At 44.5% G+C, this 27,573-nt stretch overlaps 1 protein-coding gene and 2 non-coding genes across 4 annotated transcripts; 1 reads left to right on the top strand and 2 right to left on the bottom strand.

The window, feature by feature from the left end:
* Positions 1-139: 139 nt before the first annotated feature.
* KLHL12 (kelch like family member 12) lies at positions 140-22,931 on the bottom strand. 2 transcript variants are annotated; one of them, XM_049770639.1, is made up of 11 exons: positions 22,705-22,931; positions 17,578-17,731; positions 16,335-16,552; positions 14,641-14,790; positions 11,163-11,277; positions 5,815-5,921; positions 4,027-4,222; positions 3,459-3,617; positions 2,899-2,997; positions 1,132-1,318; positions 140-976 (listed from the first exon to the last, which is right to left on the bottom strand). In XM_049770639.1, the coding sequence occupies exons 1-11, from the start codon at positions 22,897-22,899 to the stop codon at positions 850-852; spliced, it is 1,707 nt and encodes a 568-aa protein (XP_049626596.1). In that variant the 5' UTR covers positions 22,900-22,931; the 3' UTR covers positions 140-849. The 2 variants fall into 2 exon arrangements, with proteins under 2 accessions (XP_049626596.1, XP_049626597.1); XM_049770640.1 differs by lacking the exons at positions 4,027-4,222; positions 5,815-5,921.
* Positions 10,138-10,300, bottom strand: LOC126004902 (U1 spliceosomal RNA). Its single transcript, XR_007494123.1, has one exon. It is a non-coding gene; the product is annotated as a U1 spliceosomal RNA (small nuclear RNA).
* LOC126004731 (U6 spliceosomal RNA) lies at positions 12,382-12,488 on the top strand. Its single transcript, XR_007493993.1, has one exon. It is a non-coding gene; the product is annotated as a U6 spliceosomal RNA (small nuclear RNA).
* Positions 22,932-27,573: the final 4,642 nt, after the last annotated feature.

Below are 27,573 nucleotides of genomic sequence, written 5' to 3'. Positions count from 1 at the left end.
TATAAAGTCACAGGTACTTCTTTTAAGTTTCTGCCCAGGAATACTGAACTCCCATATTATCCTGTCTCTATTTGGCCCAGGATTTGTTTGCTATTCTCTCAATCTTTTCTCAAGATGAATAATAATCTATCTCAAAAACAAAAACAAAAACAAAAAAACCATGGGGAAATGGTGTTTCAACTACTATACCCTTCCAAGTCTTCCAGGTTATACTTTGGTGATGATCTAGGTTCATCCATATTTCATCAAATTCAGTTACTTCACTTACTCAAACTTCAGTTCTGATGTACTAATTCTGACCTGTGGGAGCATTAGCTCCTCAGCGTAGCCCAGTTCTGACAGGTTTTTTCTTCCTTTTCTTCCCAAACGGACCTGTGTTCTAGCTACCAGTAGAACTGGAAATTTACTTGCTTCTGGAAAATAGAAGACTTAAATTCTGTCAAGTGGGTATCCTTCCAATGGTCTAGGCCGAATGCTGCCCATATTTAGCAGGCTCTACTCATCTTAATTCTCTGCAATATGAGGAACAATATAATGTGTATATATATATATTTTCCAAGCACAAGGTAGAAATGACCAAAAAAGGTACTTTGGAGACCAGAAGAGAAGCGAACTGGCCTCTCCCACCCATTTAGTATGCTCTTCCTTCGTGGATCTTTACCCACTCCACTTGGAGACCACTAACCAGCACGAGGGGTAGTGTGTGTCAAATAAGTACAATCGTAACTGCACTGGTTACTATAATCTCCCATGCACACAGTGAGAAACAGACATTCTAGAAAGGATCCTTGATTCTCCCAGTCTGTCCCCCAGACCAGTCACAATCCCTGGACGATGCTCCAACAAATGTCACTTCTCTCGGAGGACACACACACCAGCATCACAGCGCTGGGTTCCCATGGACGTCACCACTTCCCAGCTGTCGATGATAGGGTCATAGCATTCAATGCTACTCAGCAGGGAATTCCCATCATATCTGAGTGGGAAAGAAGCAGATGAGGGAAATGAGCTTTGAGTAATTTCTGTATAAGGCCACGGAAGATTTTACCAACCAAACCCCATCTCCACCCAATACTGGATCCAGTTGGTCCTGGCCATGTGATGACTCTAACCTGGTTTCTAGGTTCTCACCCTGCAATTGCATAGAGTCTTCCCCGAAGCACTGTGGCCCCTACATAGCATCGTGGTGTGGTCATATTAGTGACAGTTGTCCAGGAATCAGTGCGAATGTTGTATGCCTCAACAGAAGAAAGGTGGACTGTACCATCAAATCCTCCCACCACATAAATATGGTCATTCAGCAGAGCTACTCCTGCACCTGGGGAAAAAGACAGGAGAGCAAGTGAGTTCTCTTTAGCTGAGAACAGGGATTAGGTGTGTGTATGTGGAATGAGACCAGGTAGGCCTGAACAATCTAGTCCTGCACTCACAATAAATCTCTTTAAAACACATCACTGAGCTATTTAAAATGAGAAGTAAATTCAAGTAGCTCTCATTTTCACTTTCATTGAGCCCAATCCCCTGGACAAGAAAAGAGGGATGTATAAAGAGGAGCAATTGGGTTCAAAGCGCGTTTGCCTTGCATTCAGCCAATCCCGGTTCGATCCCCACTATTCATATGGTCTCCAAGCCTGCCAGGAGTAATTCCCCAGTCAAGAACAACCTGGGAGCAATGCTGGGTGTGGCCCCCAAACAAAAAGCAACAAAAAATAAAAGAGGAGCAATTAACATGTAAGGACAGAAAATAGACAAAACTGGCAGCTTTCCCCTTAGGCGACAGCTTAGAACAATGATATTTTCTTCCATCTAAAAACCCCAGTCTACACCATTTAAGAAGTTCTCAATAAAAGAAAAAGATTTTATAATTTTCCAGAGATTTTGTTCCACACACATTCATTTATACTGTATAATAAAAAGTCCAAATTATGTTAGATATGGGGCCGGAGTGACAGCACTGCAGTAGGGCATTTGTTGCATACTGCCTACCTGGGACCAATCCAGGTTCGATCCCTGGCATCCCATATGGTCCCCTAAGGCTGCCAGGATCTATTTCTGAGCTCAGTTCCAGGAATAACTAGAGCACTGCTGAATGTGGCCCAAAATAACAAACAAAATAAAAAACCAACTGTACTAGATATAATTACATGCAGGAAGGGGGATATAGACAATGACAAAAGAATAAAAGTTTTGTCCTCAAATTTATAATCTGGCTGAAAACTTAAAAGCTATCTTTATTCTCACATCTGTTTAGAGATCAGAGAAGGAAAATGGAATCTTACTCATGTCTGAGAGTAGTAAGACAACTTGGAATTATCTTGTCCTAAATAGCTGACAGTAGGGGCAAGGAAGACTATCCAGAGGTCTGTGCCAGATTCATTCTGGACCAAGGCCCCAGCACTAAATGGTCTAATGAACATCGCTGGATATGGCTCTAGAGGCCTCCAAGAACCCCAGAGAAGGCCCTGCTGGATCTCCCCAAGACTGCAGGGTTAGAGTAGCACCACATCCTTGGGCATAACACTGTCAGGCCCTAGCACTGAAGCACTGCCCAGATGGCATCACTTGAGTGGGTCCAGGCCCCCTGTATGAGTGGCTCAGGTTCCCTTGACCACCACTGGTTTTTTTTATTTTTTGGTCTTTGGGTCACACACAGCTGGCAGTACTCAGAGGTTACTCCTGGCTCTGCGCTCAGAAATCGCTCCTGGCAGGCTTGGGGGACCATATGTGATGCTGGGAATTGAACCCAGTTCCATCCTAGGTTGGCAGCGTGAAGGCAAATCCCCTACTGCTGTGCTATCACTCTGGCCCCTCTGGCCCTCACTTGGCCACAACTTGGGAAGCACCCCCAACACAGCACCTGACAGCACCAATGAACAGGCTTTCATAGCTGACTCTTACCTGAGCGTTTGGTAGCCATTGGTGTAACATTAGTCCAGTGTCCGGTGTGTGGATCGTATTTCTCAACTGAATTCAAGATATTCAAGCCATCGTATCCTCCTGAAAAACATGCAGATTCTGGAAATGATGGAGACACTCTTGCCAATTATTCAGTCTGCCTTGTGTTGAGTACATCAACTAATTCATTTAGTTCCAGTTCCCCCACAAGAATTCTAGTAACTTAAAGAAAAATCTGATTTCTATTTTTCGTTTTGTTTTGTTTTGGTTTTTGGGCCACACCTGGCTATTTGCTCAGAAATAGCTCCTGGCAGGCACAGGGGACAATATGGGACGCTGATATTCGAACCAACCACCTTAGGTCCTGGGTCGGCTGCTTGCAAGGCAAACGCCGCTGTGCTATCTCTCCGGCCCCTGATTTCTATTTTTCACTTCTACAAAAAGATAAACCCAGTTAGTGGAAAGTGTACTGGAACAGAGAAAGGTTTTAGCCTTGAAATCAATTCTGGAAGAAGCTCTCCCCCATTAGTTGTCTCTCCCATTCCTGTATTCAGAGCAAATACCTAGACAGTAGATGACACCACTAGCTACTACGAGTCCAGCACCTTCCCGTGCTGTCTGCATGTCTCCCAGCATGCTCCATTGGTCAATATTTGGGTCATAGCGCTCCATACTGGTATGACGTCTGCTTCCATCAAATCCTCCAGAGACATAGATCATATCTGTTTAGAAAGAGGAGATCACAATCTACCTGAGAAAAAGAGATTTCTAGTAAGTCTTTTCTTAACCCACTCAGAGCCAAGTCTAACATTTATAAGTCAATTCAGTATTACAGATAAGGAAGACAGCCTGGTAGATATATCAAAAGGATGAGATAGATTGGAACCCTCAAAACCAATGTTTACAGAAACATGGTAACTAGTATCAACTCCTCACTCAGCACACTGGAATCTGACCTGCCAACTTTGAACTAGTGCTGCCATATCCATGAATATTATGGAGTTATGAGAGTTTAAGGAATATTTGATCTTATAACTCTCCACATTTCATGCTCCAGCCAAGCAACAGGAGAGATCAGAGTTGTGTTCTTGTCCCAACAAGTAGAATGGAAGCAGTGCTCCGCATACCTACCCCCTAAGGTGGTAGCTCCAGCAAGGCCTCGCCGCACATTCATGGGGGCCACAGAATACCAAACCCCATCTTCATCTGCTGTATAGTCGAGACATTCCACTGAACTGAGGCGGGAACGGCCATCGTAACCGCCTATTACGTAGATTCGGTCATGAAGGGACACAGAGGCCACATAACGTCTCTTGCGAGTGATGCTCTGTGGATTTGGGAAAAGAGGAGTCGGGGATCTCAGCCAGCTAAATCCTTTGGCATTCCTTTTGTTTTTGTTTCTATACATCTTACTCTTCACTTGTCCCATGAAACTTTCTTGAGGCCTTTCCTCCCCTAAATACCCTGCTGTCTCTTTACTGCATGAATACCTTCTTGCTTACTGTGGTGCTCTTATAAGTACAAGCCTAGGATTGGATCAGTAGCACAGTGGGTAGGGAGCTTGCCTTGCATGCAGCTTACCTGGGTTTGATTTGCGGCATCCCATATGTTCCCCTAGAACTGCCAGGAGTGATTCCTAAGTGCAGAGCCCTGAATAGTACTAGGTGTAGACCCCCAAAAGGAAAAAAAAAAAGAGGGCAAGCTTGCATATTTGCCTCTTTCCAAGGCTTTCATAAAATTTAATGTCTTGAGCCAGAGGGAGTATAGTTGGTGAGGTACTTGCCTTGCATGCAAGTCACCTGCCTTTATCCCAAGCACCACATATGACCCACTGAATATCACTAGGAGTGATCCCTGGAGCAGAGCCAGGAATTAGTACAACACTAATCCAACACCATTAATCTCCCCCAAAATTTGTTATCTTGGATTGGAGAGATAATACAAATTGTCATGCAGCTGACTTCAGTTTGAATTCCAGGCACCATATATGGCACTTCCAGGGGTCATTCCTGAGTACTCTAGCCAGGAATAGCTCCTAAACACTACTAGGAGTGGTCCCAAACAAAAACCAAACAAAAAAGGATTTAATTTTTTTCTGACAACTAATTGCTGACTCCTTCTTCTTCTTCTTCTTCCCCATAAGGCACTTGACAAAAAAACAGATGTCCTTTCATGGAGTGGAAAAGCACTACCATTCAAAGAGCCATGATTCAAAGATCCTACATGTTAGGAGGACTAGGGTTGGAGCTGTAGCTCAGTGGTAGATTATTCCCATTCAGACCTGGGTTGAATCCCAGGCACTAACAAAAAAAAAAAAGATTTTTATCAGGAGTCCGATATTTTCTCAGATGCATCATTTGGCAGTGATGCAGACATCTCAAAAAGATACGGGGCCAGAGAGAAAGCATGGAGGTAAGGCGTTTGCCTTTTATGCAGAAGGTCATCAGTTTGAATCCCAGCACCCATATGGTCCCCCGAGCCTGCCAGGAGTAATTTCTGAGCATAGAGCCAGGAGTAATCCCCTGAGTGCTGCCGGGTGTGACCCAAAAACCAAAAACCAAAAAAAAAAAAAGATGCAAAGTTCTGAGTGCAGATGAGCACAGCTCAATCTGACTCCAAATTCCATTTCATAAATCATGATAAAGGAGCTCAGCAGTTGCTGAAATAGTGATGGGCAGTGAGTTTGATTTGGCATAGGGCCAGTAATATTTCTGCAGATGTTTTACCCCTGAACTATACCCCCAGGCCTCCACCAATATTTCTCAAGTCTAATCTAACCATTGACTACTGAGAGCCTATATCTGTGTGGCATAGTCATAAGAAAAAACTATAATTAGGCTTTTCTGCTTTTAAAACTGGATTACTTATAATCTAAAGTTAGGAGAAAATCTTATTTCCCCAAGACTAGTTCTAACTTACTGGCAAAAAACTCCACTCCTGCGTCTTGGGGTCGTATTTCTCTACCACATCAATTGGGGATTGCTGGCTTCCAAAGCCCCCAACCACCAGAAGCACCTCATTGGCTCCTGTGGAAAATGGGAGAGAAAAAGATTATTTCAATATTCATGTCTAGTTCGGAATAGTTATAACAATACCCTTTATATCCAATCCGCCATCTTGCCAGCAGAAAGGGCCCACTCAATGATTCAAATCCAAAAGAACATCTTGCCACAGAACCTTCTCAGGTAAAATGGTCCAGGCTAACAGGTCTGGGGCTTTCTCAGAATGGGGGCAGGCAAATTCTCCTTTCTGTCTGAGGCCTTATTAACCTGCAGTCACACCTCAGAAACCTCTAACAGAAATGGTCCAGCTCTATAAACTGCCAAGCTACAAAATTCTTTCAGATCTATGAATACTGGGCTGAGCAACGCCTCAAAATTTCATAGGTCTACTCTAGAATTAGTGCAAATCTGATGGCAAAGTTGCATAGAATATCACCAAACTCAGCGAGCCTGAACAGTAACACAGAAGGCTTAAGTAGCACCAACAACAGCCAACTAAACCCTCAAACACTGACTTCAGAAACACCATTGAAAGATATAACAATCATTACAATTTGACACTTGAACTAGGTTTTGATAATTTTTTTTTTCGATTTTTGGGCCACACCCATTTGACGCTCAGGAGTTACTCCTGGCTATGCGCTCAGAAATAGCCCCTGGCTTGGGGGTACCATATGGGATGCTGGGGATTGAACTTCGGTCCAAACTGCGGGTATAGGATAGGGCTTGCAAGGGAGATGCCTTACCTCTAGCGCCACCTCTCTGGCCCCAGGTTTTGATAAGTTCATTTGTCTTTGTGTTGTACCAAACAACATAAAGTAAATTTGTTTGTACCTGCAAGGGCACAGACTGGGGTGGTGGATGGAAAATTGGCAACACTGGTGGAGGGAAGGTCACACTGGTGGTGGGATTGGTGTTGGAGTATTTAATGCCTAAACAACTATTTCATGGACAACTTGGTTAATCAAGTTGTGTTATAATAAAAAAAATTTTTTTTGTTTTAAATCCTGCTTTAGATAATAGAGAAGGATTAAGAAATAAAGAGATTCTGTGTAAAGTGGACAGAAAAGAAAAACATTTTTGAGGTGCTAAATTTTTTGGGGGGATTGGACCATACTTGGTGGTGCTCAGGGGTTACTCCTGGCTCTATGCTCAGAAATCGCTCCTGCAGTTTTGGGGAACCATATGGGATGCCAGGGATAGAACCCAGATCAGCTATTGTAAAGCAAATGCCCTACCAGTGAAATGTTAGTTTAGTTCTTAATTGCCTAAATTTTTGAAATTTAATTAAAAGTCTAAAAGAAAATTTAAACATCCCCCTACACACACCATTTGGACCTATGCAGATTACTCTAGCTGACCTAGTCAAGTTTAAAGTACAGAGAATAAGTTAATAGAGAAGCAAGCCTTTTATAGTTTGTAAAAATAGCAGTTTTGGTAGGGTTTTCGTTTGTTTTTTTTGGGCCACACCCAGCGGCATTCAGGGGGTTAGTTCTGGCTCTGTCCTCAGATATCACTCTTGGCAGGCTAAGGGGCCATATGGGACGATGGGGATCCAACTTAGGTCAGCCATGTACAAGGCAAATGCCCTATCCACATGGTGTCATTGCTCGACCATATATATATATATATATTTTATCATGAGAAACTTTTATTCAAAAGAGTTGAAAGCTGGTAAGTTTTGTTTTATTTATTTATTTATTTATTTTAATTTTGGGGGGGGGTTGGGTCACACCTGGTGGCGCTCAGGGGCTGTGCTCTGAAATTGCTCCAGGCAGGCATGGGGAACCATAAGGAATGCTGAGAATCAAACCGGGGTCAATTTGCAAGGTAAATAAATGCCCGGCTGCTGTGCTATCACTCTGGCCCAAAAGCTGATAAGTTTAAAATATTTATTTTGCATGTACTTTTATTTTTCCAATTTAGCCAATTATATGTCCAGGCAATCTGTCAATTTATAAAAGCTGTCAAGTAATGAGAATTTTGTTGATATGCCTCTTTTAACTTATCTCACTCCCAGAAACAAGGGTTTCCAAGGCTTGCCTGTTTATCTGAGCTCCTCTGATTACTGGCCCCACCCAGTGTACATAAAGATCAGCAGATCAGTGAGAGTATGAGACAAAACCCAGTTATCATTTGGCTGAAAGTCTGTCAGTAAACATTTTGTTAACTGTTGTCTGTAGCAGAACTTAAAACTTGTTTCAGCAGGAGGCACTTGGAAATTCTTTTTTTGGGGAGCCCACAACCAGAGACGCTCAGGGGACCATATGGATGCCAGGGATCAAACCTGGGTCCATCCCAGTTGGGCCTTGTGCAAGGCAAATGCCCTACCATTGTGCTATCTCTCCAGTCCCTTAAACTTTATTTTAGGTTCTGTGCTTTTACAGAACTTAATTGTAGGATTTCATGCATAAAACATTCCATTACCAACCCCCTAACTGTTCTCATTTCCCTCCTCCATTCTTCTATTCATACTCCTCAGCCCCAAGCTTTCTACTGAAGGCAAATTCTCATTTATGTTCCCTTGTGGTATTTGTTATTTCCCTACTATGTTTCTTATATCCAAGATTTTAGAGGTCATTCTGTATTTATTCCCTTTTTTGTTTTTTGCTTTTGGGCCACACCTGGCAGTGCTCAGGTTTACTCCTGGCTCTGCATTGGAACCCCTAACCATATGGCATCACGAGATAGAATCTGGGTTGGCTGCATAAAGGTGAACTGTTCCTCTCCTAACTTTGTTCAGCATATTACTCCTCCAGATCTATTCACATCATCCCAAGTTGCATAATTTCATCTTTCTTAGAGCCGATTGGTTTGTGAACTTTGAGTTTGAAATAGTCAGGATGGATTCCTTTCATTGTTTTTCATGACATATCCTATGTTCTCAGAGACTGTTCCAAACTACATTTAAGTTATTAATTTTGGGGCTGGAGAGATAGCATGGAGGTAAGGCATTTGCCTTTCATGCAGGAGGTCATCGGTTTGAATCCCGGCGTCCAATATGGTCCCCCGTGCCTGCCAGGAGCAATTTCTGAGCCTGGAGCCAGGAATAACTCCCCTGAGCACTGCCGGGTGTGGTCCAAAAACCAAAAAAAAAAAAAAAAAAAAGTTATTAATTTTTCCTTTACTATTCAAAGTTTTAGGTAAGTGCAAAAGAATATTCTGTATATATAAGATCACCATGTCTTCAGTCTTTTAGTTAGTTCTGTTTTGCTTGTTTCTGGAGCCACACCTGGTGATGCTCAGGGGTTACTCCTGGTTTTGCACCCAGGAATTACTACTGGCTGACTCAGGGGAACATATGGGGATACTGGGGATTGAACCCAGATAGGCTGCTTGCAAGCATTGTACCATTGTTCTGGTCTAAATTATTTATTTTTTGGTTTTTGGGTGACACCCGGTGGTGCTCAGGGGTTACTCCTGGCTGTCTGCTCAGAAATAGTTCCTGGCAGGCACGGGGGACCATATGGGACACCGTGATTCCAACCAACCACCTTAGGTCCTGGATCGGCTGATTGCAAGGCAAACGCCGCTGTGCTATCTCTCCAAGCCCTCTGGTCTGAATTTTAATCAGTTCTGATGTTTAGTTTGTACAGTTTTTTCTAACCCAAAAATGATGTAGAAAAAAAGTCAAGGACCAGAAATTTATAGCCATGTTTTTGTTTTTGTGCCAACCCGGCATGCTCAGGGATTAATCTTGGCTCTGCGCTCAGATATCACTCCTGGCAGGCTCGGAGGACCATATGGGATGCAGAGGATGAACCTGGGTCTGTCTCAGTTTGGCTGTGTGCAAGTCAAACTCCCTACAGCTGTGCAATCACTCTGGCCCCTCTTAATTATGACTCTTCCACATAAAAAAATATTGAGAATCTCAGGTCAGTAAAGTAGGAAGACCAGGAAAAGAAAACAATATCTGCTACTTTTCTGTACCAGCTACAGTAGCAGGTATGTTATACACATTATCTCATTTAATCTCTACTACAATGGTAGTCCTCATCTGAGAAGCAGCAGCAAAGGCTCAGATAAACTGGATCTTGGCCTAAGGTTACATATAGCACAGTAATTTTAGAAACAGCAGCTAAGATGATCCCAATTTTGCAGATGAGGGAAGCAAAGTACAGAGAAGCTAAGGTTCCTGCCAAAGTTAACATATCACCTAAGTAGTTAAATCAGAAACCGAAGCAGTCTGGGGTCCCAGAGTCCAAGTTCTGTTTTTTTTTTCTTTTTTTTTTTTGGGGGGGGGGGAAGAGCGCAAATGCAGTTCCCCACTACCACAAACTATGCAGTCGAGTTTCCCACGTTTGGGGAAATCACAGGGGTCAGCACATCCAGAGTGCAATGGATAAGCCTCGCCCTGGGGAAACCACCTTCGTGATCATGGTATCTCCCCTGCCAGGGAGTCCAGGTTCTTAACTCACTATACTTCATTGCCCAAACTTCTGCAGTGTGACCATGCAATTATACTGAATGATTTATTTGTGGGGAGGGGAAGAGGGAGGCTCTTACATGGTGACTGGAAGGCCTGGGGCACTCCTGGCAATTCTTGGTCAATCCTAGATTTGAACAGAGCTGTGATGCTGCTTGGCATGCTGTGAGTCACTTGGGTGATCCTGGGAGTGCTTGGAGATCTCCAGGACGATACCTGGCAATGATTAAGGGCCATGGGGCGCTTGAGCTCTAACTGGGTTGAGCTTCATGTAAGACATGTGTCTTAACCTTTCCAGCCTCCCATCTTTAGACTATACTAAATTCCCGCCCTTTTAACTATGCTGAAAAATACCTAAGAAAGAAAGAGGTGGGTAGGAAGTGGGTAGAGCACACGACTTAACTTACTACATGGCTTTTGAAGTCATTTCTAATTCATTGACTTCAAATCTATCAAAATAAAACAATATTATACAATAGATGACAATGTATAAAGTATTTGCATGATCTACTGAATACTAAGTGCTTATGTAAAATAGGTTAGGAAGATACCCTCGATTCATAAAAAAGAACTTGTTTGAGCCAACACAATTAGGAAAACAAGTTTGAAATAACAACTTTGCATTATTTACAAAAATGCCACAAGGGGCCAGAGTGATAGTACAGTGGGTAGGGCATTTGTCTTGCATGTAGCTGACCCAGGTCTGATCTCCGGCATCCATATGGTTCCCTGTGGCTGCCAGGAGTGATTCCTGAGCACAGAGTCAAGGGTAACCCCTGAGCACAGTCAGGGGTGAAAAAAAAAGCTATATGAATCTACCAACCTCCTTGGCAGCTTACCCAAACGAGCCCTGGTCCTTGGGCCCTGCATCTGACTTCGAAGCTCAGGCCTCAGATGAAACTTCTTTGCTTCGTCCACTAAGTCCCTGCACTGCAAACTACAGCGGATGAAAGGCTGAAAGAGCAGAGGAAAAGGGAACTGAGGCCACCTCCACCACAATTCCAAGACAAAAAGAGCATAGAATCAAACCAGCTTCCAAAGCCTGTGCTTTAGGAGGTAATAACTATGTTGTAGGTTTCTACAAACAATTACATTTTGCTTGATAAAATATTGCATGGCTCAAAAGTCAAATCAAAGAATATTAAGTGAACTATTTGTATTTTGCCTAAGGTTAGGCTTGGGGAGGGTGGGAAACTGGGGATAAAGGTAGAGGGAATGCTACACTGGTGGGGGATTGGTATTGGAACACTGAATACCAGAAATTACTGTATTATGAGCAGCTTTGTAACCCTGGTTGTTTAAAGAAATTGTTTTTTCAAAAAAGTCAAATCCTATAGCGCAGCGGCATTTGCCTTTCAAGCAGCTGATCCAGGACCAAAGGTGGTTGGTTCGAATCCCGGTGTCCCATATGGTCCCCTGTGCCTGCAAGGAACTATTTCTAAGCAGACAGCCAGGAGTAACCCCTGAGCATCGCCGGTTGTGGCCCAAAAACAAAAGCAAAAGCAAAAAAAAAAAAAAAGTCAAATCCTAGTGGCAAATTTCCCAGCCCCCCACACTTGGCACTTAAAACTTTTATGAGCTTTTTTGTACATTTGCTGACTATGCAAAATACACAAGCACCCCTTATATAATAACACCTTAAAGAGAACCCAGAAGCTTGTTATTTTCTAAGAGGACAGGAAGGGTCAGTCCTGTCTGCCATCACTTCCCAGGCTTGCGGCACAGTTCTAACTCTGGGTCTTTTCTAACAGGGCTCAGTAACCTTTCACTTTGCACCTTCCTTCACTCTGCTTTTTCGGCTCTGAAGACAAGCCTGTAAAAACTTTCAGTTGGGCTCTGGTTTCTAGCTGGGCTCAGCCACCAGGGGGCACCCAGGAGCACAGTGGAAGCGTGAAGCAGGCACCAGCATTGCATGGCCAATCTGGGACTTCAGCCTAAGGCAAGCTCCAGGGCCTGTACTCCTTACACTCATATAAAGAAACTGGAATGAGGGAAACATAGACAGGTTATAAGAAATAAAATAAAAATAGAGGAAATGGAGTTTAAGAAATGACACTAGTGCTTGCTTTGGCAGCACATATACTAAAACTGGAACGATACAGAGAAGATTAGCATGGCTCCTGTGCAAGGATGACAAGCAAATTCATGAAGCATTCCATAGAGAAAAAAAAAAAGAAAGAAATGACACTAAGCATGAAGTACCCTTTTCATGTGAATGAGCAGAACTTTGTAATTAATATCCAAGGAGATCTGGGACTGGGCTGTTCTACAATTCTAAATCAATGTTACCCCAGAGTAGAAACCAGTTAATATAAGTGACATGTACGGCAGAACCATGAAAATGTACCACAAAAAAAAGGTAAGTGAGACAAATCAACAATAGTAGGAACAATCTGTGCTGGTGGGGATGTGGTGAAAAAGCAACTCTCATCCTTTGCTGGTGGGAATGTTCAACCCCTGTGGAAAACAGTATAAGAATCTTCAGTAAATTTAAAATTGAACTACCATATGACACAGTAATTCCACTTTTAGAAATCTACACTCATGACAAAACCCCCCAAACCACACATTAACTTAAGAGAACATATGCATGCAACTATTCATTGCTTAACTATTTAGTACAATAGCTAAGACATGGAAATAACCAAAGTGTCCAACAACATGAATGGATTATGAAATCATGCAATTTATTGCAACCTGGTTGGAACTGGAAGATATCGTGTGTTGAGTGAAGTAAGCAGAAGATGAAAGACAAACACAGGATGACCTCACTGTTTTGTTTTGGGGCCACATCCGGCGGTGCTCAGGGTTTACTCCTGCTTCTGTGCTCAGAAATTGATCCTGGCAGGCCAAGGGGCTGAGATAAAATCCAGTTCTGTCCTGGGTAGGCCACTATTGCTATCACTCCAGCCCAGGATGATCTTACTTATTCACAGTATAGAACTGGATGAGGAAATATGACATAGTAAGTAGGGATGCCTAGATTACCTTTGACCCCAGAGCCTATGGAAATGGAAACAGAGAAGAAATCATGGGGAGAAGGAAGACAGAAAAGGAAGTAATAGGGGAACTATTACTATAGGCTATATAGGAATAGGCTATACTGGTGATGCGGAAAAGTAGTATAACTACATACAAAGCAGAGCCAACAACACTGAAAACATGAGACTGAAGCTATACCCGCTAAACTGGATAATGTGGCTGTCAAGGTAATGATAGAATATGTCTGTGTAGGGCCGGGCGGTGGCGCTGGAGGTAAGGTGCCTGCCTTGCCTGCGCTAGCCTAGGACGGACCGCGGTTCGATCCCCCGGCGCCCCATATGGTCCCCCAAGAAGCCAGGAGCAACTTCTGAGCGCATAGCCAGGAGTAACCCCTGAGCGTCACAGGGTGTGGCCCAAAAAAAAACAACAAAAAAAAAAGAATATGTCTGTGTGATTGGGGGCAGGATGGATTATGGGAATACTGGTGGAAGGAAACTGACACTGGTGATGGAATTGCTGAAGAAATACTGCATGTCTAAAATTCAGATATAATTTTTTTTTTTTGGTTTTTTGGGCCACACCCGTTTGACGCTCAGGGGTTACTCCTGGCTATGTGCTCAGAAATCGCCCCTGGCTTGGGGGGAACCATATGGGACGCCGGGGGATCGAACCACGGTCCTTCCTTGGCTAGCGCTTGCAAGGCAGACACCTTACCTCCAGCGCCATCTACCCGGCCCCCAGATATAATTTTTTAACTCACAATTAAAGAAAACTGGGGGGGGGTGTCAGGGCCATACCCAGGAGTGCTCAAGGGTTACTCCTAGCTTTGCATTCAGGAATCACTTCTGGTGGGCTCAGGGGACCATGGAGATAATGGAGATAGAACCTGGATCAGCCCCATGTAAGGCCAACACCTTTTACCCACTGTACTGTCACTTTGACCCTTGAACATGATTGGACTCCTGGTACTAAGATTTATCAAACTACTTTCATAATGCCCTTTCCAAAGACCAAAATGAAAGAGATTGGGTAAAACCCACCTTCCTCTAAACAATTTTATATAATTTATTAATGTTTAATGGAGATGGGCAAAAGTTTGTTATATTACTGCAATTAAACACTATGACATGTAAAACAGAAAGCAACAAGATATAAAATTAAATCAAACCACAGATTTCTGCTTGTGTTAGGATCCATGCAGTTGCTTGGAGACTGCTACACAGCACTTCCACTGGCACTCCTGGCACTTACATCAAAATAACCACTTCGCAGCATGCAGAGTGCAGCCACCAGAGCTGGTGGAGGTCTTGTGTTTTATGTATCTTGCACGCTTACCTCAGCATCTATGACATCCGTGATGTACCTAGGAGTGAGCAGGGGCATCCGCACATATTGAAGTAAGTCAGGCAGGGATTCTTCTCGCTCCTTCTTGGCATGCTTTACCCAGTTGATGACAGCCTCAAAGACTGGCTCCTCAGAATCTACCTGTAAGTATACAGTTGTACATCACGGATCTCTGCTTTTGCAATTATCTTTCAATCTCAAAAAAATCTCCAAGTCACCAGAATGACTTTTTCCTTCCTGCTCCCTAGACCATTGCTTCCCATGCTTCAGAAACAGCTAGGGTTGGAGAAGACAGTATTTTCAGACACATTTCACTAGGATTAGAAAAAAATTATTGTCAACCGACATCTCCCAAATTTGTGTCTTGGGGACCATACCTGGCAATGCTCAGGACATACTCCTGGCTTTGTGGCAGGATGTTTAATGTTTTAATTTAATTTGTTAAATGCTTGTTAAATTTGTTTAAATTTGTTAAATGTTTAATTTAATTTGTGGCTTTCAAAAAAAATTTGTGGCTTTCAGGGGCAAAAATATTTGGGGGAAGGGGTTGGAGTGAAAGAACAGCAGTAGGGAGTTTGCCTTGCATGTGGACGACCTGGGACAGAGCCGGGTTCAATCCCCAGCATCCTATATGATTCCCTGAGCCTGCCAGTAGTGATTTCTAAGTGCAGAGCCAGGAGTAACCCAAGCACTGCTGGGGTTATGCCTGAGTGCCCACCCTCCCCCCTCCCCCCCAAAAAAAGAAAAGCCAGTATGTGATGACTAATCAGATGACATTTTAAAAATAATTTGAGAGGCTGGAGAGATAATACGGGGATAGGCACATGCCTCTCATGGGGCCTACCAGCGTTCAGTTCAAAACAAAAACAAAAACTGTTTTGGTCTTTGTATCTACCATTACCATTATTCTCTCAAATAAAAAGAAAATAAGAACTGTACCTTATTCTTTTGTGTCCATAGCACCTGACTATGCAGTAAATACTCTCAATATTTGTAAAGTAAGTGTATAAACAGAAATCTAACAGAATAACAGAAGTCTATCTAGCTTATCTCAATCTCACTTCTGCTTATTCCATACTCCATTAGCAGTGATTTTTTTGTTTTGTTTTGTTTTGTTTTTGGGCCACACCCGGCGATGCTCAGGGGTTACTCCTGGCTGTCTGCTCAGAAATAGCTCCTGGCAGGCACGGGGGACCATATGGGACACCGGGATTCGAACCAACCACCTTTGGTCCTGGATCGGCCGCTTGCAAGGCAAACGCCGCTGTGCTATCTCTCCGGGCCCAGCAGTGATTTTTTTAACCACCCACCCACACCCACTTTTGTTTTGTTTTGGGGCTCAGGAGTTACTCCAGGTTTTGCTCTCAGAGATATCTGCTGGCGGGGCTTATAGAAAAATAAAGGGGTTAAACTCAGGTTGGCCACTTGCAAGGCAAGTGCCTTACCCTCTGAATTACTGTTCCACCCCATGATCCAAGATCATAGATTTCATTGAGGAAAAGGGTAAATTCCTTCTCCATAAATATGCAAATATATTTGACATTATTTCAGGGAGTTAGTAAGGCCTTGGAATCAATATAGACACTGGATTAAGACACCCTACATAGAAACTCTACCTTACAATTTCATAAATTTGGGAAAGGTCTAATCTTCAAAAATTTGTAATAACAAAACCAAGTCTGTACCTGAATTTCATCACACTTGATCAGTTTTTCCACCTCTCCTTGACTCAGCAGAATGAATTCTTCATGCTGTACCACTTCGGGAAAATGCTTCTGGCTGAACACTTCAGCTGCTTGCATTAGGTCAACACAATTGTGAGTCTCAGCAAAATCTCGAATGCCCAGGCAATTAGAAGGGTCCAGCTGGCTTTCTAAGAATTCACAGCAGGCTTGCTTCACACCTAAGAAAACACCATCAGTGAAAATGCCAGGACACATGGCCGGGAAGAAGTTGGTCTATATTTCAAATTAGTTTTTCAAATTAGGATTTCAAATTAGTTCCTACACAGTGTTAAAGGATCTTTGGTGGGGCCGGAGAGATAGCATGGAGGTAAGGCATGCATATGATCCATGTTTGACCTCTGGAACCCCAGAATCTTCTGAGTACTGTCAAGTGTAAAATCAGAACCAAAGGTAGGGCCAGAGAGATAGCACAGTGGTAAGGTGTTTGCCTTGCTTGCGGCCGACCTAGTACGGACCCAGGTTTGATTCCCGACATCCCATATGATTCCCCAAGCCTGCCAGGAGTGATTTCTGAATGCAGAGTCAGGAATAACCCCGAGCACTGCCTGGTATGACCCTGAAACAAAACAAAAAGACAGCAGATCCAGAGATAAGTCCTGACCACCACAGGTGTAGCCCAAAAACAGAAACAGGAAAATCCTCTTATTTTTGTTTTATGACCATACCCAGTGGCTCAGGGCTTACTCCTGGCTTTGTGCTTAAGGATCATTCTTAGCAGGGGATGAAGGACCATATGGGATACCAGGTTGACTATGTGCAAGGCACATAAGCCTTACCCACTTACCTACTTCTCTAGCTCAAGAAAATTCTCTTTTATAAAGAGTCAAATAAATGAAGAGGGTCATTTATTGCAATTAAATTTGATCTTTGAGGCCGGAGAGATAGCTTGGAGGTAGGGCATTTGCCTTGCATGCAGAAGGACGGTGGTTCAAATCCCAGCATCCCAGATGGTCCCCAATGCCTGCCAGAGGCGATTTCTGAGTGCAGAACCAGGAGTAAGTGCTGCCGGGTATGACCCAAACAAAACAAAACAAAACAAAAATAAATTTGATCTTTGTGCCATGAGCAGAAAACATGAATATCCCAAGTTTGGCTCTATTATATATGATCACACTTATATCACTAATTTAAAACATTTCCAGGGGTTCCTAGAGATGAAGCACAACAACTTTTATGTGTGCACCTTTCAGCTGAAGCAGACAGGCTGCAGGGAGCAATTCTTGCACATTCTCCACCGTCACATGTACTGTCTCCGTGTACACAAAGTCCAGCAGGATTTCCATGGTGGAAGCAGTTAAACCTTGGATATCAACGTAAGGTTTCCCCTTCTCTGAAAGCTAAAAAATTAAGAGTATGAGTAATGGTGGTCTTAATCCCACAAATAAATAGCTGTTGAAATGTTGATACTAATTGAACACACATCTTTTAAAAAAATAAATAAAAATGAACACTAAGATATACAAATCACTCACAAAGTTCAGCGTAAAAAACAGTAACATCTAGGGTCGAAACAATAGTACAGCGAATAGGGTGTTTGCCTTGAATGAGGCAGACCAGGTTTAGCCCCAAGCATTTCGTGTAGTCCTTAAAGCCCTAATGGAGTAATTTGATGGTGCTGAGACAGAGCAGGATGGGTCTAACGCACCCCACTAAAACAACAACAACAAAACCAGTAATTCCATCAACAAAATAGGGAGAGAAGATGAGCAGATACTTCCCCAAAGGGTGTAAGGAAGCAAGAGACACTATGGTCCCTGCTCAGCCGTAAGAGTGTACTGCCCCTTTAAGGGTGAAGATGACAGTTACCAGAAGCCTACCCCTTGTAACTGCTGCTGGATGATGGGTATATAAAGTTGGTCTGAAGTGCTGAGGGGCAGGGAGCACAAGGAGACTTTGCTGTTCCTTCTGGAGGTCCCTACAGTAGGGAGAAACTATTTACTCCTGGCTCCTGTGTCTCTCCTGTTGCTCCGGGTCTAACACTAACAAAAGGGGACATATAAACTGTCAGTAAGCATTATAAAAAAGTGCTCACTGTCAGGCTTCTATAAGGAAAATTAAAAGTAAAATTAAAACAAATTAAATTAAAATCAAAAGAAAATTAGCTATTTATCTTATGGTTTAGATTGGTAATTCCCCAAAGAGCACTGCCAGGTCTGCCCCTCAGATCAGCCTGCATTGCCAGAGTATCTGTGTAACCAGATACTGATGAGCACTGAATAGCAGACTGGTTGGTCACAAATACAAGGACTCCTCTTTCCCCACACTAACCACTGCTTGGGAGACACAGGAATTAAAGAAAAGATAAAACTAACTGGTATTTTCTTGCCTGATGTCAAAAAAATTTTTTTTGTTTGTTTTTTTGGGCCATACCTGGTGAAGCTCAGGGGTTACTCCTAGCTATGTGCTCAGAAATCATTCCTGGCAGGGCTGGAGCGGTGGTACAAGAGGTAAGGCATCTGCCTTGCATGTGCTAGCCTAGGACAGACCAAGGTTTGATCCCCAGGCATCCCATATAGTCCCCCAAGCCAGGAGTGATTTCTGAGTGCATGGCCAGGAGGAACCCCTGAGCATCACTGGGTGTGGCCCAAAACCCCCAAAAAGAAAAAAAAACAAGAAATCGCTCCTGGCTTGGGGAACCAAATGGGATGCCGGGGGATCGAACCGTGGTCCATTCTAGGTTAGGACATGTGCAAGGCAAAAACGCCCTAACACTTGTGCCACCACTCTGGCCTCATGATGTCAGATTTTTAATAAGGGCCAGAGTGATAGTATGATGGGTAGGGATTTTGCTTTGCACGTGGTTGGTCCTTAGTATCCCCCACATGGTCCATGGCGCAAAGCCAGTAATAGCCCAAGTATCACCAGGTGTGGCTCGATAAACAGCATTCCATATGATCCCCGGAATCTGCTAGGAGTGATCTCTGAGCACAGAAGAACTCTGATCAATGCCAGTTGTGGGCCTCCAAAAGAGTAAATAAAAAATAATCACTGATGAGAAAAAAGAATTCTTTTTTTTTTTGGTTTTGGGCCACACCCGGTGACACTCAGGGGTTACTCCTGGCTATGCGCTCAGAAGTCACTCCTGGCTTGGGGAACCATATGGGACACCGGGGGATCGAACTGTGGTCCGTCCAAGGCTAGCGCAGGCAAGGCAGGCACCTTACCTCTAGCGCCACTGCCTGGCTCCGAAAAAAGAATTCTTTAAAGGATTGAATCCTATGACAGCCAATCTGTTCAGAAATTCTATACTGATTTCTGAAAGAGAACAGATTGGCTGTTAAAGAATCGGGTGCACAATATGTAAGGAGTCAATGGTCACAGTCCAATCTCTAACTCAAATGCCTGCCTCTCTGGATATGCTTGTGGACAGTCCAGGATGGGGACTAGAAGACGTCATACAAGATCTTCCCATGTTAGCCTGGGTTTGCTGAATGACAGGCCAGTTATCCATGCATTGCCAAACATATGCTGAGCATTTGTTCACTGACTTACAGCATTATAAACTATTCGCTTATTTTAAAATTAGCTTTTTCGGGGCCGGAGAGATAATATGAAGGTAGTGCATTTGCCTTGCATGCAGAAGGACGGTGGTTCGAATCCCGGCATCCCATATGGTCCCCTGAGCCTGTCAGGAGAGATTTCTGAGCCCAAAGCCAGGAGCAATCCCTGAATGCTTCCAGGTGTGACCCAAAACAAATCAAAAAAATAAAATAAAATAAAATAAATAAAAAGCTTTTTAGGGCCGGGGAAAATAGTACAGAGGCAAAGACATTTGCCTTGCATGCAGCCAATTTTTTGGTTTAATCCCTGGCATCACACATGGTCCCTTAGTACCACCAGGAGTGATCTCAGAGCACAAAATGTGAGCCAAAAACCAAGAACAAAAATACCTTCTAAAAATTAGACTTTAGGATATAAAACTCCTACTTCATTAGCTAAGTAAAGCTGACAATTAAAATTTGTGCTTCAGGGATCTGAGCAGAGCAGCCAACTCTGGCCTCACCAAAAGTGAACTTGAATGCAGAGTCAAGAGTTGAGCCAGGTGACACAATGCTGGGTGTCCCTGGCATGGAAGAAAAAAAAAAATTGTGTTTCAGGGGCTGAAGTGATAGTACAGCAGTCAGGGCACTTGCTTGTACAGCAAAACGCCAACCTGGGTTCAATCCCAGGGTTCTTTATAGTCCCCTGAGCCCTTATAGGAGTGATTCCTTAGCACAGAGCCAGGAGTTACCCCTGAGCATAGTTTAGTGCTTCTCAATTATTTTCTGTCATGCCCCCCCTGGGAAGAAAACATTTTTCGTGCCCACAACCTGCGCGACTGTAAATAGTATCTTTATTTTAAAAAAATAAACTTTAACCTGCAAAACAAAAATATATAAAATAATTTGAGCTGATTTTTTAATCAGAGGTGATGTCTGGATTAATGGCTACAATGAGCACGTTTTGCAATGCATAGCTTTTCGAAGCGGGGTTTGAAGCAGGACACAGCAACTCTCAGCTCTAGAGACATACAGAGACATAGTAACACGGGGTTTAGCTTGTTATGACAATGTTTGCCGAGGTCAGACGTGCCCACCTTTACGGAGCCTCGAGCCCCCCTTGGGGGGGCGTGCCTCACTATTTGAGAAGCACTGGCATAGTCAGATGAGGCCCCAAAATGAAAACAACAAAATAATGTACTTCAAAAAAAAAATGTACTTCAGGGGCCGGAGAGATAGCACAGTGGTGTTTGTCTTGCAAACAGCTGATCCAGGACCTAAGGTAAGGTGGTTGGTTCGAATCCTGGCTTCCCATATGGTCCCCCATGCCTGCCAGGAGCTATTTCTGAGCAGACAGCCAGGAGTAACCACTGAGTGCCGCCGGGTGTGGTCCAAAAACCAAAAAAAAAGTACTTCAGAGGGCTAAAGAGCTAGTACAATAGGTGGGGTGCCTGCCTGCTACACACCAATCTGGTTGATCCTCTAGTACCAAATATGGTCTCCAGAGTGAGAATTGCTGGGTGTGGCCCAAAAAAACATATAAAGAATTAAGGCTTACATATTTTCAAATCATAAGACTTTAAACCCCTGAGCACCACCAAAACAAACAAAAAATGATTATGCTTCAAATTCAGCATTTCTGGGCCCCAAACAAGAAACAACAAAACAGAACCCCCTCCCCCCGCCCCCCAGGGCTGCAGAGAAAGCACAGCAGTAGGGTGTTTGCCTTGAATGCTGGCAACTCCTGATGCACGGGGATTCGATTCCCGGAATCCCATATGGTCCAAGTCAGCAAGGAGCGATTTCTGAGTGCAGAGCCAGGAATAACCCCTGAGTGCCACCAGGTGTGGCCCAAAAAGCAAAAATTAAATAAAAATAAACAAACAAACAAACAGACAGCCTACAAAATAAAGCCAAGAAACCAAACCCTCCTCTCTCTCCTCTCCTTTTTCTTTGATCTTGGTTGTTTGGCCTACACCTAGCACAACACAGGGGACCATTGGTGCCAGGGCCCCCTGTACTTAGACTGCGTGCTCAGTCTGATGGCTATCTCCAGCAATTTTGTTTTGGGTAACTCCAGGCAGGTCGGGTACTCAGAGGAACCCGACCAGGGCTCTAGAATGCAAAGCATGTACTCCCAGCCTTTGAGTTAACTCCCTGATCCCAAAGTCAGGTCCTTTTTCAAGTTATACTTTATATACTTACACAGTATCATTCACTAAGTCCTCTTCCTCTCATCTGAAATCATTGCAAAAATGAATAGATTCTTTTTCGTTTCTTTTTTTCTTTTTGTTTTTGGGCCAACGGGTATGGCCCAAAAACAAAACAAACAAACAAAAAGAAATAAAAAAATTTGAAACTGTTTCCCTTAGGGTGTTTGGGGGGGGGGGGTTTTGGGCCACACCTGGTAATGCTCCTGGCTCAATGCTCAGAAATCGTTCCTGGCTTGGAGGACCATATGGGATGCTGGGGGATCGAACTGCTGTCTGTCCTAAATTAGTGCTTGCAAGGCAGATAGACGCCTTACCACTAGTGCCACTGCTCCGGCCCCTATCTTTGGGTATTTAACTTACAAGCTGCACATTGTTCTAAGCACTTCATATGTGATTTTCATATATACCTGTCATAATAGCCATTCTATTATGGCTATTTTTCCTGATTTAGAGACAAAGGAAACAAAGATTTAAGGAAAGACAAAGCTGGTGGCATATTGTGTCCAGAGTCTGCTCACTTAAACATGTCCTATAGAAACTCATTTCTATGTTTTTAGTGAAACTAGATGATTCCAAGGCCATATCTGTCACACATGAGAAGACAAATAAACCACTTACTTCACTAGTGAACATAGCACAGAAATAATCACTACAGGCAGCCAGCACAATGCGGTGAGCGGGAAAGTCTTTCTGCTCCACTCTCAATGTCACATCACAGAGGGTATTGCTCTTCCGAAGGGAATTCATCGAATTGAGGATGGATTTAGCATGAGTATTTGTCATTATGTCCTTGGGGGCCATAATGCCTCCCATGAAGCAGTAGGGCAAAAGAATGAAAGGAGTCCTTAAATCTCCAACTATAAGAGAGTTTGAAAACAACAACAACAATGAGCATGTTTCTAGAACTGCGGAAACTGAACATATTCAATTAGTTTTACAAATTAAAGAGGCTCTGTCAGACTCAAACTTCATTAAGTACAGAGCAATTCTATTCCTGGACCTGTCATCACAATCCAGCCTCTATCCCAAATGAAAATTAGCTCTTTGCTCTCAATTCTGATATTGTATGCCTGGCCCCTTGACATTTAGTATAATCAAAACCTTATTGTCCTCTAAGTAAAAGAAAACAGCCTGTTGTCTTACAGGATAAAAAGAGAAAATCTGAGGGCCAGGAATGCGGCTCAAATGTGCATGTCTTACACAGAAGCGGCTGGTCTCCAAGCAAAGCAGGGAGTGCTCTTCTCACTCAAAAGAAATTTTGGGGGCCGGGTAGGTGGCGCTGGAGGTAAGGTGTCTGCCTTGCAAGCGCTAGCCAAGGAAGGACCGAGGTTCGATCCCCCGGCGTCCCATATGGTCCCCCCAAGCCAGGGGCGATTTCTGAGCACATAGCCAGGAGTAACCCCTGAGCGTCAAACGGGTGTGGCCCAAAAACCAAAAAAAAAAAAAAAATAAAGAAATTTTGCAGAGAGGACAGCTCCACAAGTTAATAGCCATAAGTAGATTAAGTAAGTAATATCTTAGAGGGTAGTAATTCTATTTTACATATTTTAAAAAGTCCTTGCAGGAATGCAAAACCTACATATGAGAAATAAAAAACTATTGACCTTAAAAAGCAAGAAGGCCAAAGTCAGTGAGAATAAGGTTTATCTCTAGAGAAATATGCAAAGAACTAATTATGATTCTTCCAATTATACCTGGACTGCTTTCTAAAATGAAACCCTAGGACCAACGATTCCATTGACAACAAAAACTGTACGAGCTGTTTAAGAATTTTCGCTCTAGGAAATTACTGAAATTCTTCTATAGAAAGGTCTTCACACGGGGCCAGAGAGATAGCATGGAGGTAAGGCGTTTGCCTTTCATGCAAAAGGACAGTGGTTCCAGTATCCCATATAGTTCCCCGTGCCTACCAGGGGCAATTTCTGAGCATAGAGCCAGGAGTAACCCCTGAGCACTGCCAGGTGTGACCCAAAAAACAAAACAAAACAAAAAAACAAAAGAAAAAAGAAAGGTCTTCACACTCTACATTAGTAAATGTCAATTGATATTTACAAGCCAGTGTTTGTATTAATTCTTCTATACTGAAATAAAGTATTAGGATATAAATCTGTCAAAATACCACCACTAATATGACAGGCACAGTAAAACTGTCCATAACAATGAAGTAAATTCAGAAAACGCTCATTTAGGGGTCAGAGCAATAGCACAGCAGTAGGGCTTTTGCCTTGCACGCAACCTATGCAGCCTATCCAGGATGGATGGTGGTTCGAATCCCAGCATCCTATATAGTCCCTGGATTTTCAGATTGTTGACAGTCTAGTCACACTATTATTTATTTATTTATTTATTTATTTATTTATATCGCTTCAAGGACATTATCCAGGGAATGAAATGAGAGTAGTTTTAGAAGTCTATTTTATTTCATTCACCAAAATTTCAACCTGAGAACCTCCATCCCCAATTTCTCATCTCTGTTGAGTTAGCAGTGCTCTCTCTCTCTCTTTTTTTTTTTTTGGTTTTTGGGTCACAGCTGGCGGTGCTCAGGGGTTACTTCTGGCTGTCTGCTCAGAAATAGCTCCTGGCAGGCACGGGGGACCATATGGGACACCGGGATTGGAACCAACCACCTTAGGTTCTGGATCGGCTGCTTGCAAGGCAAACACAGCTGTGCTCTCTCCGGGCCCCAGCAGTGCCCTCTTACAGCACGCTGACAATCCCTTCAACAACTCTACAAGCTTCCTTGTCCATTAAAGGTGGGAGCCCCTAACCTGCACTTCTCAGAAAAGATTTTCCTTATGACAACTTAAGGTCAAAACTCAGGAGACTTCAAAAGATCCAAACAAATATGTATTTATACTGGATAATTTCTGGAGTTCAGCCGATGCCTGGCCCTTAAGAGTTTCAGTATCAAAACTGGGGACCGGAGAGATAACACAGAGGTAGGGCGTTTGCCTTGCATGCGGCTGACCCGGGACACACCCGGGTTCGATCCCTAGAATCCCATATGGTCCCCCGAACTTGCCAGAGCTATTTCTTTTTCTTTTTTTGGCTTTTGGGTCACACCCGGCAGCGCTCAGGGGTTCCTCCTGGCTCTACGCTCAGAAATCGCTCCTGACAGGCTCGGGGGACCATATGGGACGCCGGGATTCGAACCACCATCCTTCTGCATGCAAGGCAAATGCCCCACCTCCATGCTATCTGTCTGTCCCGCCAGAAGCTATTTCTTTTTTTTTTTTTTTTTGTTTTTGGGCCACACCCGTTTGACGCTCAGGGGTTACTCCTGGCTATGTGCTCAGAAATCGCCCCTGGCTTGGGGGGACCATATGGGACGCCGGGGGATCGAACCGTGGTCCTTCCTTGGCTAGCGCTTGCAAGGCAGACACCTTACCTCCAGCGCCACCTACCCGGCCCCCAGAAGCTATTTCTAAGAGCAGAGCCAGGGGTAACCCTAGAGGGCTGCTGGGTGTGGCCCCAAAACAAACAACAACAACAAAAAAAAAAACAAAGCAAAACAAAACTGACAAACGCCTCCATGGGCTTCCAGTCTCACTAGTTAACACTCCTCTCCTTCACCCTTTTTCCAAGTCACCTAGACCAAGCAGTCTAGAAACAGCTGAACGTGAGGTCCCTGTTCCACGAGCTCAAGTCTCGACGGAATTCCTTCCCTGCACCCTTTCTCCAGGTGATCTTTATGTTGGGGGTCACGCTGGAGGGTGCTCAGGAGTGACTTCGATTTCTACACTCAGAAATCAACTCCTGGCAGGTTCGGGGACCATCTGGGATGCGGGTCGAACCCGGGTCGGCCGCGTGCCAGGTAAAGGCCCAGCCCTGGGCTATCGCTGCCCAGAAGATCTAGTAGTTTCAGCACAGCCTGGAACGGCAGAAGGGGTGTGTTGGGGTGGGGGGGTGTCTCCTACCCGAAAGATCAGGCAGAGCCGGGGCCGACGTCCTCCTGGAAAAGCCTTTCTTTCTCCCTGCAGATGGGAGAAGAGGAACCCAGGGCGCTGACAACACCAGCTGTCACCTGGTAGGGGGGTCCGGGAGCGGAGCAGTCCAGGGAGGCCCAGAGTTGCCCCCAGCCTCCCTCCTTCGGCTTCCCCTTCCAGCTCCGGGGGAGACGACGGCTGGGGGAAGGGCCGCCAAGTCCCCCGCCGCGCAACTCACCTCCGTTCCCCCGCGGCTGTGCCGGGCGGGCCCGACCCCCGCCCGGGGGGTAGGGGTGGGGCGCGGGGCTCGCCGGCGGCTCACTGGAGCCGAAGCGCCGCCGCCGCCCCGACCCTGAAGCTCCGGCGCCGTCCTCCTGGACTTCCCGGCTTCCGTCCCCGCGGCCGCGCGACGTGATGACGTCGAAGACTTAGCGCCGCCTCCTCCCGACCCCCAGCGGCCGCGAAACGTGATGACGTCTCGGCCCTAGCACCGCCCACCTCCCCGCCCCTGCTGAGTCACGTGAAAGAGGACATCATGTGATCCTCGGGGCTGCTGATGTTTGGTTCGGAAGATTTAGCTCTAAATCCATAGATGTCTTGCAACGGAGCCCTCTCCAGCGGCCTCTGTCACCTCTCCCGCTTAGGAACAATAAACCGAGGGGGGCCGGTGTGAGAAGCGCTGGCTGGGAGTTTGTTCGACCTGCCTGCTTTCAGGAAGCTTCTCTCTCACAGGGAAAAATCCTACCGAGCATTCACATTTCAGGCTTATTGTCTACCATGGCCTTTTCGGGCCTACAAGCACCAGGTGTCAATTCTCTATGCGATCCTCTCCCTCCTTATTTTCTGCGCCATAATGAGACCTAATAACTGCAAGAGGGATTCTCCTGAGAGACTTCTTGTCACCAGAATTTTCTAGAAGTCTCAATAGCTCTTGACTCTAGCTGGCGTTTCACTGACTCTCGGACACTCAGCCTTCATTGCTTCCGTTTGGTTTTGATCTGTTAGGATCCAGAAATTGCAAGACGAGACCACACAAATTGGAGTAAAGTTTATACTTTATTCCGTCTGCCAAAAGCTCCTAACTGACCGGGCCAGGGTTCTCTCGCTGGAGGGATGAACCCCGCCCAAGGTCATGAATGGGATTATATAGGATAGGTTTCAGCTTTCTGATCCTTAAAATGATTGGCTGTTGTCTAGGGGTTTCTTCCCATTGCTGCCTTCTGTCCCTTCCAGATAGGTTACATCAGAGGTCTCAAACTCAATTTACCTGGGGGCCGCGGGAGGCAAAGTCGGGGTGAGGCAGGGCCGCATAAGGGATTTTCACACACACAAAAAAAATAGTCCTCAAACGTCATTATTAACAGTTTTAATTATTTCTTCTTGGTTTTTGGATCATATCCGGCAGCGCTCAGGGGTTACTACGGCTCTAAACTCAGAAATCGCTCCTGGCAGGCTCCAGGCTTTGTTGTACTCAGGAGCTACTCCTGACAGTGCACTGGGAACCAGTTGGGACTCTGGAGATTGAACCCAAGTTGGCCGGCTATGTGCAAGGCCAAATACC

Source organism: Suncus etruscus, chromosome 3 (genome assembly GCF_024139225.1).
Source record: "Suncus etruscus isolate mSunEtr1 chromosome 3, mSunEtr1.pri.cur, whole genome shotgun sequence".
NCBI lineage: Eukaryota > Metazoa > Chordata > Mammalia > Eulipotyphla > Soricidae > Suncus > Suncus etruscus.
The sequence above is the reverse complement of the archived record's forward strand: the minus strand, read 5'-3'. Positions and strand labels throughout refer to the sequence as shown.